Source organism: Yarrowia lipolytica, chromosome 1D (assembly GCF_001761485.1).
Source record: "Yarrowia lipolytica chromosome 1D, complete sequence".
In the NCBI taxonomy this organism is placed as follows: Eukaryota; Fungi; Ascomycota; class Dipodascomycetes; order Dipodascales; genus Yarrowia; species Yarrowia lipolytica.
Window position 1 is genome coordinate 1 of NC_090773.1, and position 14,672 is coordinate 14,672.

The following is a 14,672-nucleotide window of genomic DNA, read 5'->3' on the forward strand; positions in this document are numbered from 1 at the left end:
CACTAGGAACACGGTAATAGTTTTAAAATGGGGCCAAAAAAATGGTTTTTTGGAATTTAAAAATATGGGGATTCCGCCAAGGGACAGCCCCAAGAAGTCCCTGGGGAAAAAGGGAGGGGCTGAGGGCAAGCCTACGAAGTCGTCCAGGCTACTTGGAAGAACTTTTCTTCCCCGTCCATGTTGGAAGCCAGGAGAGAAGTCATCAGTCGATTTGGAGGACTCGGATCTACCGTGAATTTTAGAGGGACCGACAAAACCCTGTGGAGTCGGAGCTGACAGCTGAGACTGCCCCGACCGTGATCGCGAGACCAAGACTATTGGAAGTGGGCGTATTCTTCAACGAAAGGTATATCTTTGTCTATCGCCACCCTCCATCTGTTCATGACGGTAGCTGTTTCATGACCTCTTTCTAGGAGTCTTTCGTACCACCTGGCACAATATGATTAGCGATATTGTGCCGTCTTGATTGACACGTTGGGAGCGCCACAGGGGTCTTCTAAGGGGGATATATGAACGTGAGGCCAATGGTGTCGTGCTCGAAGCCCATAAGAGCATTCCCATAGCACAGGAAGTCTTCCGTGGGATCAGTCTGCTCACCTGTTCTCTGCCAAAGGGAGTCACGGATATTTGTCGAGGCTAAGTTTCCTCAACGTTACTAATACTTGGCCTCTCCGCTGTGTACGTGCAACTGTGTACTGGCTATAACACCATTCTCCAACTCCAACAAGGTGAATAATCACGAGATCAAGGCGGTTCAGCAATGGTTCTCTACAAAAGATCGCTTCTACAACTACAAATACTGTTCAACTCTCTACAACTCAAATATTCGGGGGGACTCTTTGGTCCATGATTTATTAACCCAAGAGGTTCGGATTTTCACCTACTCCTCTTAAAAACTAGATAAACAGGTTCGGTCAGTTACATCCTCTGGCTAAGAGGTTCACTGCCTACTCCTTGAATAGTGTGACTTCGGCTCGTGCTCAGGCTCTCATTGCTCTTTGGACTTATTGGCAACTGGCTGGCCTCGGCTCTATGGCCCTGGCTCCTTCGGCTCTGTCTGTGCTCTGGCGTTTGGCGCTTATTGCATCTGTGGACTCACTGGCTCTTGCTCAGGCGAAATGGCTCTTATTGCTCTCTGGACTTAGTGGCTCGAATGGCGACCATGCGCTTATCGCCTTGAAGGACTTAGTGGCATTGACGTTGCTCTCACGGCGTTTGGCACTTATTGCCTTGAAGGGCTTACTGGCTCTTTGCTCGTGTCATGGGTTCTGGCTCTGGCATTTCAGCGCTGGCTCTGACCTGTGTGGCTCTTGCTCTTTGGACTTATGGCTCACACTCAGGCATCTGTGGCTCTGGCTATCGCTCTGACTCTGTGGTATCTGGCGTATCAGCTCTGGCTCATGTCGCACTGGCTGTGGCTTATAGCTCTGGCTCTGGCTTGCTCTTTTGACCATGTATGGCGTCTGTCAAAGCAGATCTTTGCTCTACAACTGGCAGCTCTGGCATTTCAGCTTGGCTCTTCAGATTCTAGGCGGCTTCTCATACAGGAATTTCACCCTATGAGACTTCACAAAGGAGTTTCACCCTGTGAGTAAACAGGAATTTCACCTGTGGGAAAGGAGTCTCGAAAGGAGTTTCACCCTTGAAAATCTCTGTCGGTGGCTCTGCAGATGTTTCACTGTCTGGCTCTTTGCTCTGGCGGCTGCACATGTGGTCCTCAAGAACTCACAAGGCACGAGCAGGCTCAGGCATTTCAGCCGGCCAAACTCGCTCTTGGCTCATGGCATTTTCAGCTCATGGCGGTCAACCGGACGCACAGTCACGGACTTACTGACACTTGGCGCAGGCTGTCGTACTCGCCTCTGTGTTGAACTCGCCGAGAAGCAAATCTCAGCTCAAACGCCCAATCAGAAGCTGTCGCACATTCTCAGGCTCATACATCTTTTTCAATGCGTCATAGCGAGAGTCTCTTGACCGAAAAGGGCTCATGCGGTAAACGCGTCATTGCCCAAACAACTCAACGGACATGGCTAGCGAAGCGGTCCTCGTTGTAGGGGACAGGTCTGCTTATCAGCTCTGCATCTCAGCAGGCTATAAAAGGCACCTTCCATCTCCAGAATGACTCAGAGTGAACTGGTCTGATTCTGATTGAAAAAGAGGGACGTAGAGGGTGTTTATATATTCCTTGCCGAGGCTGTTTAGGTTCGAAGAGGTTCGTCAGTGGCGAAAAAATGTGCATCGTTGATGCATGCATTATGCCAACGAATTTTTAGGGTGCAGGAGGAAGAAGTCGTCAGAATCAGATGGAAAGCTCCAGAATGTGATGGTAGAGATATTTTGAAACAAATGCTGCAATGATGGCATACTTTAGTGGTAAAATTATGATTTAATTCTTCTAAACAGTCCCATCTCAGTTTCCCTGCTACTTAGTAGACCCCAAAGATGCCATCCCTCCTTACATATCATAAAACCTTTAATTATGCACCAGCCCTCCTGGGCAAGAAAAATTGACAGAATAGCGGAGAATATTCCATGATACCGAAGCCACCTGAATCTTGATTTTGGAAGATAAAGGTTCCGACTGGAAGGATGTGGCATCATCTGTGCAACAAACTGTCTTCTTAGCTCCCAAATATCCATCTTTTTTCCTTCCCTTGGGGTATTCAGAATGCATGCATGATGAGGAGGCTGGAACGGATGACCTATATGTGAACTTGTGCAACAGGATAATGGCAAAACGCCGATTGATTCAAGTGTAAGAGTGCCGTTATCAAACCGTCATGTACCCTTAGCTTCTCACTGATCTAAAAATAGCCTCGTAGAAGCCATCACGCCAACACAATGACTAATACGGAGAACATGGGTTGGAAACGGAACATGAAGGTGGCAAAAATAAGTACCATCCCATTTGAAAATGAGCAAAAAAGTAATTGCAGCACCCAGGATTCTCGTATGGTCTCCCACTACAATACTAACTGGGCTCTCTGGTGCTTGACTATGGCTGATCAGACGGGAAGCCGTATTTTCACCAGGATATGGCCGCAACTGGTTTGACAAATGTAATATTCCATTTAACTGGCCAAACAAGTCATTTCACCGGCAAAAATACAATGAATCTGGAATGCCTATTGCGTAATATCTGGTAGAAGAACTTTTCTTGCATCAAAGTAACGTGGATGTGAATCAGTTCGAGTTTTTGGACAAAGCATCAAGGTTAAGTAGGACTCAAATACTTCATAAAGAAGACAAATAACTGCTGGTGCACAGCTGTCAACTTCAGATACACTGAACTCAAGAGGAGAGATCAAACTGCGCATCAATACTGTTGTGGAGCGTGCGTCGTTGTGATTATGATTCTCATGGTCGCGTTTGCTTTTTATTCCCTTGTTGGTAAAGGTACAAGTACGAATACAGTACATACTTTTGGAGTTTGGTATCTCTGAGTAAAGGCGGGGACTATAAGTCTGCTCGCACATTGAAGACTGTGACGATGGTGGAGCCTGCTGTAGGCGAACGGCAGTAGTGATGTGGCGGTAATCTGCTCGTAGAACTCTCTATCAAGTTTGAAAGACCAAGGACCCCATCTTATTTCCTGGGTCAACGTTGGTGGAGACAAGAGTAGGTGTACCTGCACAAAATAACTTCTGTTGGCGTTTGTCAGAACCTTCAATCCCGTGATAAGTCATGGAGTACAGTACATACTGTACCGGAAGTAGCCCTCTGAGTTCGAAAAGTGATGAGTACTGTACCGGAAGTATCCCCTGAACAGTGTGGGTTGAGCCCGGTGTGTGCGTTATCTGCTTAAAAATATCTCCGCTGTCGTTCTCAAGGGTCGTGGTACATTTTGAATGTCCAGGCGCGGTGTCTGTGGAGGCTGGAGGTGTGAGGTAATAGGAGACCAAACCAGCCGTGTCCATTCGGAACACCATTTGTGTAACTACCTTGCTGAACACAGAGGACAGGGGAACAAGGGTACTTGTATTATACACAGGCTTGAGAGTCATTCGTGACATTTCACCCTTCCAAGATTCATCTCCCTGGAAATAGAACTTGCTCATCTGACGAAGCGAGCACACTCCAACACAAAAAAGGGTAAAGTCATCGGACGACAAGGACAGTAATGGGAGTCCACTAGTACCTGCTTTATCTACTTTATCGAGTTCTGCTTTGAATCCCACGTGCGTGGCAGGTGAATCTATGGCTGGTCTTTGCAGATTTGTCGCGACCCTTCTGACCGTGTTACATTTTTGAGGCGTATCTGTGGACGTGGGTAGATGCAAGTGAGTGTTTTTCGACTCCTGCCACAGTGGAAGTGTTTACTGGTGCGGTCAAGACGTTCGCCGAGGTATCTTCAAACGCGGGGGTAGTTCCAGGAATGCCTCGTATTACAAGTAGAATTGATTTGTAAGACTTACAAGAGGGGCGTCTCACTCCATCAGGGCTATGCTTTAAGAGCTTCCATCTAAGAAGAGGGAAATAACTGGCCCGAGAATAAAACCGACCCTGAAAATCATGTCACATCTGACGCACATTATCAGATGGACAGATCAAAGTCGGACATATAGAAGTTTGTTGTAAAAATGCATCAGAGGTTGTTCGAGGATTTTGATTATAATCATCTGAAAGGACTGGAAGAGGTGTTATTCTTGTTTCAACTACTTCCTGACTCTCGAGTTCTGGAATCAACAGTTCAGACCCTTTTTGCCTTCTCTTTAAAAGGCTCAGAAGTGGCTTAGGTACCTCAGAACATACAGAAAACATCAAATTTTTACAGGTGCGATTAACAACAGAGGTCCTAAAGAAGTCAAAGATCGAGACTCTCGGTGTCCTGTTATCGTAAAGTTGGATTAAGAGTCCTACAAGTACAAGCTTTCCATGGGTTCATACGAGTCGCGATGAGAGGAGCCGTCCATCAACTTTGGGAATGCTGATCACGGTCTCAAAGTACAAGTAAAGTACTGTTGTATTAGGTCTATTAACAATAGTCACAGTGGAAATAGTGTATCATACAGCTAGCTAGTAGCGTTGTATTCTTGTGTAGCGGGTTCTCGTTGAATTCCGGGTATCGTCTGGTCATAATGTGAGGGTGTCGCTTACGGTCTTGAAGCTTGACAGCCTGTGGGGAACCACAAGTTGCAACAATTACTTGTAAATATCTCGTCAGAAGTCTCCAACATTGGCTTCATGTAGCTAGGCTATATGTATTAGCGGTCGTCCTGGGTCAATAGTATACTCACACTTGTCATCTCTGGCTGTAGGCTGTTTGTGTTGTGGCGCAATGGATGCACAGCATTTGTGCTACTTGTAGTGTAGTTAGAATCTAGGGTGGGTCGTAAGTTGTAGTCGAAACATAACTGGCGTCGAGCATCTATGTGGTGGTGTTGTGATGGTGTGTGATGGTGGTGTATCAGTCTGTGGCGGTGGAAGTCTTGATGAATATGTCATATTTAAGAAGTACAACTCCTCCGAGGGTTCCGCCCCTCCGAGGACGATGACACCAAGGTTGTTCCTGGAGCCTGTCACCTATAAGCAGAATTGCTCTGATTCTGCTGGTGACGACAACCATAGCGGTGACAGTGGCTCTGCTGCTGCCTACGGCTTCTCTTCATGAACCAGGGCAACGAACCCACTGCTTCATCACCCGCAGTGGCTGATTGGCCTGGATCCTTGCTCTGCTGCTTTTCAGAGCGTCGCAGAATCGGTAGAAGTAGCGACTTGGTTGCTGTTGTGTGCTTGGATCACGAGTGACTGGGTAGCGACATGGTGACTCGAAAGCTTGGGTGGCGGATTGATGACAAACAGGGCGGATGGGTCGAAAGAAACAACAAACCACAGACTAAGGTGACGCAGAAACACGTTACAGATGTGTAGCTTGGGGTTAGTGGCCAGGCCATCACATGCTCGTGTATGTGAAGTTGTTACTTGTAGATAGAAGTTGTCGTCGTTCTGATAGGCGCATCGTCTTGACAGGTGTACGATGCGATGCACAAGTAGGAATGTGGGAGGTGACTCGTCTGCACGGGAAATGTGTGCAAATGACGCCATGATGACGCCTTCTGTGGCGAGTAGGGGGTGGTGGCAGTGGTGGCAGTGGTGGCAGTGGAGCAGAATTGTCTTAGTCTGTTGAAGTCTGCTGTGTTGACTTAACATATTCAGGAAATTGTCATCAGCTTTCCAATGTCTCTTTTCTTTCTCGCGATTCATCATTTGGAGCTCGCTTTGAAAAGGGAGTGAGGAGACCTGTTTACGCGCCCTGCATGTAAATTAACTTAACCTACTTTTACATGCAAGATGTCGAGGCAGCATGTGGTGGTCATTTTGGTGCTGTAACAGTTCCCAGTGGAAATGCGGAAACGCGACATTTCAATATGACAAAGTGTCTGGCTGTAACATGCTCTGATCATGATTCTTCGTCTTCGACAGCTATGCAACAATCGGTCTCTGATTGCTACTGGCGACCACGTTGATAACTGGGGGAGGTGATTCATGCGTCACCCATAGATGAAGACATCGAGTTGGTCTCTAAGCAGCTGACTACTTGTAGTCTGGATATGGTAGCTGCCCAAGAGAAACCCGGGTAACTTATCTGTTACAAGACGGTCATTATCGGGTTACCCAGCTGACCCACTGATGGAGTTGTGTATATTATCTGTCTCCACTACCAGTGGCTCGCTTGGCTCAGTGTATACATTATAGATTTCTAGAGAGTAAATGGACGATAAAACTGCCTCGCTGTACCCACGATATCGTATCGGTACGATAGCCATTCAATACACAGTACCAGCATAATCGGACCCTTTGCTGATGGTTGTAAGGAGTTAGTCTTGTGAACCACGAGAAGTGAGCAGATCTACCCGTAAGATGAACAGCTAATGTCACGCATAGAGATCAAAAGTGCAAGCCATAACGCAGGACTCGAGTATGTGGAAAAAGGGAAGTGGCTTCCTGTATGCTATCATAGTTATGGAAACGTGTGCTTTGAGATGTGTCTTCCGCGACATCAGTTTTGGGTGGCGCACCAACTTACACAGTAGCTATAGTATGTACATCACGCGAGGAGGGATGGGTGCTCGCAGGTACGGGGCAACAAGGTACAGTAGTCATAACGCGTCTGTTTATAGTATGGACTCCTCTGCTCTTCCAATTCTCAGTGCACTGACAGGTCCTGAATTCCGATATCAGTTACTTGCATACAGAGTCAGCCTGGTAAATGCGTAACTTTTGGAACTGTTGGGAGACAGACTTTACAGTAACAGATGAAGCAGGCAGAGTGGGGAAGAGATAGCATCAGTGTAAGGAAAGTAACAACTGTATAGGGCAGCACAGTGCGAGCATGTACGATACCAAGGAACAGTGAAGAACAAAGAGAGTATTGTGTGTCAGCTTAGCTTTTTCCAATCCACGGGTGACCGTGAGGGGACTGGCACTTTCTTTGTGAACGCGTTTTAGGGTTCACCATGGTTTCAGGCACTGGCGATAATTCAATTTGGTGCACGATGGGGTGAGACTCCTTCGTGTCCTTTATCGTGAAGCGCATTTAATTTCAGTCTCAGGGCTTTTTTTTACCACACGGCGGTGTCTGTGTCAGTTCTTTTTCCTACTGTTAATCCGAGGGGGGCACATTGGAAAGCTTCTCTCGGATGGCGAGACTTAATGTGGGGGGAGGAGTCTCAACTGTGCCTTCCGTGGCAGGCAGGACGACGCCCATGTATCCTCTAAATATACGACCGGGTTCTCAACGAGTGGAACCGTGGGTGGTGGCATTTTCTTAATCACGTTTTCGCTTTCCGGGGGGCCTTCATCACTGGAATTTCACCCTCTTTACCCTTTTATGGTGGGGAGGTCTCGTATCAACCCCTTATACGCCGCCCTTTTAAGCATACATGATAATCCAGAACACGACTTGGGCGGTGCCAAGTAAGCCAGAACAAGTGGAGTCTCTATTAGGTACATGGAACAAGGGCCACGTAATATCGTTACTTCTCGTAGCAGGATATTACGACATTGTCCGTGTGACCGCAACACCTCCACGTCCCTTGTCTGCAAAGTTTATTATGCAGGTGTTTCACAAGGCCATACACCACTGCATGATGATTTGCATATTTTAGGCCAGATATGGAACTTGGCGCTTGGCCAAGGAACAGTTTTGAGGAGACTATTCCAGTACAAGTACAGTACTCGTACTGGCAGATCAATATTTCCCTACAGGGAACTACAGCTACAGCTACTACAGATTTCTAAGCTCTCTCCCACGGCCCTGTCGGCGTTTGACTTTGCTCTCTTGGCCGACTCTCCACGAAACCTAACTCTACACTTCCGATGACATCTGATCAGCCACCATAAAAGCAGCCGCAGTGAAACATAACAGATCCGAACCGCCGGTTTTTCCGGTGGGGTGAAAGCAACGGTAATATTGAAGGCGTCCGAAAACGGCGGGCTCAGAAACAACACCAACATCAACGCCACGCGACTTTGCTAGGTCTCAGGATAGGGTCAGGTTGTCTCTCCCGAGAAACTCGTGTGGGGAAAAGCTGCTGTTTTCTTGTTGATCCGCACGGTCTTCCCAGAAAGAAAAAACTCAAAGGCAGCAACCTTAATGATCAACTGATTTGGGCCGAGAATGGGGACTGTTAACAAGCTTATGATGATCCTTGGGAATGAGATGAAGACACCGAACTTGCTGCAGTGACTTTTGATAACGGACTCTATAGAGCACCAATCACTGCCAAATAGATGTTTTCCCCTGCTATGAGTTGTGGTCCTGCCTAGGGCTTGCGTAATGCAGGAGCAACATAACGCACAAGAGCTTGCATTGCCATGTTCGTCATTCTTGTTTCTGTCTAGCGAATTCGCTCGAAGCTAAATCGTCTGGCCTTCAGATCTCTCCTCTGGGAAACAAAAGGTCTTACCAGAAAAGAGTATTTTTCAACGGAACACCCAAAACAGATCGTGCCGCTTGTTACATTTAGATATCATGCTGAACTCTATAGATTACAAGGTTGACCTAAATTGTCCGACACCCAGCCGTGGGGTATTTCCCCTTGCATGGTAATAGGTGGCGAAAGCTGAATGATGATGTCGTCTGTGTAGCTGTAGGCCCTGTATGCAACTAGGGAAAGAAATCGCGCACTAGAAGTGATAAAACAGCCGGAACTCAATGAGAAAACCAACTAAAAAGTAATGCACCCCATCCTTTGTTCTCTTGGCTATACTTGGCAACATTTCTGCATCATCTTTTTATCCGAGAAGGTTTGTGCCAGTTGCATTAGAATTCGCATCTCATTGCTTTCTTCCCCGCGTAACAAGTTCCCGGCAGCAGTGATGAAAAAGTATTTTGCAGTTAAACGTGGAGGGCGCACACGGTTCCGTTACCGATAGTAGCTATATATAAGAGACCACGTCCGTAAATTACTCTCGGTACGCAAAATGGTTTTTGGACGAGAAAAAGACGACTCTGAGGGTATCGAACATGTGCCCTCCCCCCAAGACAACCCGTCAGATCAGACGTCAGACATCATCGCTCTGAACGAGAAGGCTTCTAATGAACATGATGATCTCCCCACTATCCCCAAACCCGAGGGAGATGCCCCAGTCAACTCTGAACTGGACCCCGACAATCCGCTGATTCGATACAGTCGCGCTGAGCTCCTCGAGATTGCCACCCAGTTTGCGGTGGATAACGACCTTGCCGACAAAGCGGAAGCATTCAGAAAGGGCGCCCTAGTGGCCCAAGACCCTTCCGGTTTCGAGAACATCGACATACTTGATGACGACGACAGATACTGGCTTAACCGTGAGATCACCAATAAGTGGGATCATCCCATGAAGGTTTACTACCTTGTTGTGTGCTGCTCCTTGGCTGCTGCTGTCCAGGGTATGGATGAGACTGTTATCAACGGCGCCAACATCATTTTCCCTGCTCAGTTTGGTATCAAGGAGGATTCCGGTGTTGTGTCTCGAAAGAGTTGGCTGCTTGGTCTTGTCAACTCTGCTCCTTATTTGTGTTGTGCATGCATCTCGTGCTGGATGACTGACCCTATCAACAAAGTACTTGGCCGAAAATGGACAGTGTTCTGGACCTGTTTCTGGGCCGGAGCCACCTGTTTCTGGTCTGGTTTCGTCAACACCTGGTGGCATCTGTTTATTGCCCGGTTCTTCCTGGGATTCGGTATTGGTCCCAAGTCCGCCACAGTTCCCGTGTACGCTGCCGAGTGTGCTCCTCCCAGGATTCGAGGTGCCATGGTTATGATGTGGCAGATGTGGACTGCTTTTGGTATCATGATGGGCTATGTTATGGATCTTGCATTCTACTACGTCAAGGATAGAGGAACTATTGTCGGCCTAAATTGGAGACTGATGCTTGGTTCTGCTTTGATTCCTGCTCTTCTGGTCTGTATTTTTATTGTCAAATGTCCTGAGTCTCCCAGATGGCACCTCGCTCGAGGAGAGATCCGAAAGTCGTTTGAGTGCATGCGAGAAATTCGACACACTGACATACAAGCCGCTCGAGATACCTTCTACGCCCACGTTCTTCTGATCGAAGAGAACGAGATGAAGAAAGGAAAGAACCGATTTGTGGAGCTCTTTACCGTGCCTCGAAACCGGCGAGCAGCCTGGGCTTCTTTCATTGTCATGTTCATGCAGCAGTTCTGTGGTATCAATGTTATTGCCTACTACTCCTCCAACATTTTCATGGAGTCTGGTTTTGGTGCTATCCAAGCTCTTCTGGCTTCGTTTGGTTTTGGTGCTATCAACTTTGTGTTTGCGTTGCCAGCTGTTTACACTATCGACACATTTGGTAGACGGGCACTATTACTGGCGACCTTCCCTCTGATGGCTATATTCTTGCTATTTGCTGGTTTCTGTTTCTACATTGGCCAGAACGATCCCACCCACTCTCATGCTCGTGTCGGTTTAATTGCTCTAGGTATCTATCTCTTCTCAGCAGTTTACTCCTGTGGAGAAGGTCCAGTGCCCTTCACCTACTCGGCTGAAGCCTTCCCTTTGTACGTTCGAGATTTGGGTATGTCGTTTGCCACCGCCGTTTGCTGGCTCTTTAATTTTGTTCTAGCCGTCACGTGGCCCTCTCTCCTGGCAGCCTTCACTCCGCAGGGTGCCTTCGGATGGTATGCTGCGTGGAATGTTGTCGGATTCTTCTTGGTCCTGTGTTTCTTGCCCGAGACCAAGAACCTGACTCTGGAAGAGCTTGACAAGGTCTTCAGTGTCCCCACCCGAGTCCACATGAAGTACCAGTTCAACGCCTTCAAAATCAACATTCAGCGAACAATATTACGAAAGGATGTGCCCAAGCCTCCTCCGCTCTATGCCCACGAAGCCGGTATTGGTGGTACTTCTCACTGGAGCTCCAAGCCTCAGCCCAACGCGAACACTGCCGAGTTCGTTTAAATTATTCCTGCCATCTAATTTATTTTTATTGTTTAAATAGTGTGAACTGTCTTGTAGGTGTTCCAGTACTGTAGATGAGGCTTCAGGACTGATGGTAGACATCCTCCACCAGTTCATGGTGCAGGTTTACTGTAGGTTTTGCCCCGCGAAACCAGATGAGGGGTTCGAAATAGAGTTGAAATGGTGCAGCGCTCATCGGACATTTTCGGTTATCTCCGACGATAAGAGGTCGCGTAGAATGAGAATTTCAATGAATTTTTTTTTATATGAAACGATACATGAATACACAGTCTCTTATATGGTGTAATTTTCAGTGCCACAGACACTTTTCAGTGATCCGATAAATAAATAGCGTACGACTTTGAACATGTCTGTGACTTGGCGAATGGTGACGTTCAATTAACGAGCTGGTTTACGCAACGGTTCCAAACTTGAAGGCAGTGAACATCATGAGTATTGTATGTATCGCACTCATATTAGTGTCTCTATATTGCTACATACGCACGTCCGGACGATATGGTGATGCTACAGGTTGAAATGAAATTGTTGTCCTAGACCCTCACAGGTGACAAGAATCAATTTACTGGTTGAGTGCGATGACTTCAAAAGCTCAACGTACAAGTACACTCATTACAATGTGTTAGAGGTGTATACTCGGATCTCAAAGTAAACAACACACATATAATGATGAAGTTTTCGACATCAACAGACAACCGTTTCATATCATCGATGCAGTTCTCAACAGCAGCAAGAATCAGGCTCCAAAACAACATCTGCTGACCGACTTCAGCAAGATAAATTTTGGAACAAGTCAGAGAAAGAGCTTCAGACTGATTTCCAGCTGTCCAGTAAGTCACAAGCGCAAGGATTGAATCTGAGAAAGTCCATTTCAGAGGCTGACAAGAGACACGAGATTCAAAAGGCTCTGTTAGACATGTTGGACAAGAAGAACGACTCTAAGAAGTTAACTATCTACTGGCTTAAAAGCCACATCCAACGACTTTTTGGAAGCCCTCCGAAAGACCTCCTGATCAAATCGAAGAGTCTCTCTTGACCGCGTACTCTGAATGCGTTGACTCGACGACCAAAGACTGTCCCAAAGAGAGAATAAAGAATGACAATGTTCTCCGGAGTGAGTCCGATACTCCCCATTTCAATGACATGTGGCAAGCTTATTATGCTGACACCAAGCTGAGAAGTCAGACTTATGTACACAAAATATGGCGAGTCTGAGACTCGAGGGCTTGGAACTGGCCAAAGAACAGACAAGTCTGACGAAGCGATTTCAAGTTTTGATGAGATTGGATAGTCTCAGACAGGAGAAACCCTCCAACAGAGGCTTCAAGCTAACCTTCCTTTTCGTCTCGAACAAAACAGACGCTCCTCACCCTATCTGCTGCTTGAGTCCGAAGAGGCGACAGCGTCGCGATTATTAACAGACGGTTCCCCCCTCATTGGAAGATGTCTATGGCCTTGACATTTTCCATCCTGATTCCCTCCCCAAGTTCAATAGTCCATGAAAGCAGATTGAAGAGCTGGATGGATGGGTGGATCATGTACTTGGAAGCTGGAGGAGTTGCGTGTGTAGTGGGGTAATTACGAGCGCCTCATATCGGGGATGATATTTCCAGAGTACAATCGAGTCGTCTGTCTCCTGCTACAAGTAGAGCGACTGTCTACCATTGCTTTCCATTACACGGCACGCATATCATGCTGTATTTTCTGGGCGTGCAGATTTGCTTCTGCCATTTTTGATAGGGGTACATAAATTGTTCGGGAACACAATGAGGGCACAAGCGCGTTTTGCGTCGACATGATTAATGCGTCGCATCTGAGAAGATCGTAAGTATGAGTACAAGTAGCTACAGTACAAGTACAGTAGGTACTGTACTCGTACCCGTACAAGTACTTACACAACCCACACACACTCGTCTATTGCAACTGTAGGTTCCCTGACATCATCGTTCTACTCCTATGATCGTAGCGAACGATGGCGACACTTGCCTGTGATACCTGGAGACGTGCGAGATCTTCTTTCTTGCACATAATGAGTTTGGCTGTCTTATAATATTTTCCGGGCTGTGTATACCCGCTCCAACTGTCTGACATCGAGAATGGATAAAAATGGAACCACTTTGGGTCCCTAAGAAAGCAACGCAGCTGGAAACTACGTGAAAATGTGGACAAAGGAAAAGTTCCACTACAAGTACAGTACAGTACATAGTAGCCCGATCCAAGTGTCACTGTCTGTCCACAATCATCGATCCAAAGTGTCAACACAGCCCAGGCTGACAGCTCTTCGGCTCTGATCTTTGTCCCTAGTCTTGGATGTGAATGCTATTTTAGGAGGCAGTGACAGTCCTGAACGCGTGGCGCATAAACGAAAAAAATATAAAAAATCTCCGTCTCCAGGGCGATACGATCGCCGGCCAGCTTCTGAGGAAGCTGCAAAATTTACACAAGTACAAGATATCATATATACTAGTACAAATACACTGTACATGCAATATGTTTCAATGGCTGCTCCACATGAACTCTGTTGTATTTTCACCCCCTTTTACGCGTGTGACTGAAACCCAAATCTTATACAGTGCGTGTGGATCCCTTTTGAGAAGACAGCGCCCAGCGTCCATAAACACACAGCCGTGTGGATGGCACGAGCTAGCCGATGCTAGTGCAAAACTACTGTACAATACCGAGGAGAAAAATTATCTGGGTGAGCCACCAGCGACCAGCGAGTAATTTAATGATTTATTGAGTATTAAATTAAAAATGAGCCAGGGGACAAGATCCATCTTGTCTCTATTCTACCAAAAGCCAGTTACAGTAATAAGTAAATACGATCCGTAAGACTGTATTAAACTTACAGAAGCATGGCAACAGCGGCGATACCGGCAGCGGCGACAGATCCACCAATAGCAACGGCGCCGTTGGCAATGGGGATAGATCGGAAGAGCGGTTCAGGGTGGGGAGGGTGCCGTTGGTGGGGGCGTGGCAGCCTCCAGTTCCGCAAGAGGTGATGGTGGCGACAACAGTGGAGTTGACATGGACAATACCAGTCTCAGTGACGGTGGGAGCGACGGTAACGTTCTGGGCGGCAACAAGGCCGGCGGCAGAGATGAGGGCGAGGGCGGAGGTCTTCATTGTAGATTGGGGAGATGTGATAAACGAGTGAATGAGGTTGGAGAGTAAGATCTGAGGAGTCTGGAGGGTGCGGACTGCGGGCCTTTTATAATGGACCTCTCGTGTCTGTGCTAATTAGCGCC

At 47.2% G+C, this 14,672-nt stretch overlaps 4 protein-coding genes, 1 non-coding gene and 1 pseudogene across 5 annotated transcripts; 1 reads left to right on the top strand and 5 right to left on the bottom strand.

The window, feature by feature from the left end:
• Positions 1–2,928: 2,928 nt before the first annotated feature.
• Positions 2,929–3,047, bottom strand: YALI1_D00030r. Its single transcript, XR_010715421.2, has one exon. It is a non-coding gene; the product is annotated as a 5S ribosomal RNA (ribosomal RNA).
• A 510-nt stretch (positions 3,048–3,557) lies between these two features.
• YALI1_D00040g (uncharacterized protein) lies at positions 3,558–4,058 on the bottom strand (the record flags this gene model as incomplete). Its single annotated transcript, XM_068282549.1, has 1 exon — positions 3,558–4,058. One exon carries the CDS (start codon positions 4,056–4,058, stop codon positions 3,558–3,560), a length of 501 nt encoding a protein of 166 aa, XP_068138650.1.
• A 1,624-nt stretch (positions 4,059–5,682) lies between these two features.
• Positions 5,683–6,207, bottom strand: YALI1_D00062g (uncharacterized protein; the record flags this gene model as incomplete). Its single annotated transcript, XM_068282550.1, has 1 exon — positions 5,683–6,207. The coding sequence occupies one exon, from the start codon at positions 6,205–6,207 to the stop codon at positions 5,683–5,685; it is 525 nt and encodes a 174-aa protein (XP_068138651.1).
• Positions 6,208–9,426: 3,219 nt separating this feature from the next.
• YALI1_D00094g (uncharacterized protein) lies at positions 9,427–11,406 on the top strand (the record flags this gene model as incomplete). Its single annotated transcript, XM_502227.3, has 1 exon — positions 9,427–11,406. The coding sequence occupies one exon, from the start codon at positions 9,427–9,429 to the stop codon at positions 11,404–11,406; it is 1,980 nt and encodes a 659-aa protein (XP_502227.1).
• Positions 11,407–12,008: 602 nt separating this feature from the next.
• YALI1_D00123g (uncharacterized protein) lies at positions 12,009–12,558 on the bottom strand (the record flags this gene model as incomplete). Its single annotated transcript, XM_068282551.1, has 2 exons — positions 12,009–12,360; positions 12,431–12,558. The coding sequence occupies 2 exons, from the start codon at positions 12,556–12,558 to the stop codon at positions 12,009–12,011; spliced, it is 480 nt and encodes a 159-aa protein (XP_068138652.1).
• Positions 12,559–14,269: 1,711 nt separating this feature from the next.
• YALI1_D00145g (Compare to YALI0D00154g, Misc non-coding, no similarity) lies at positions 14,270–14,550 on the bottom strand (annotated as a pseudogene).
• Positions 14,551–14,672: the final 122 nt, after the last annotated feature.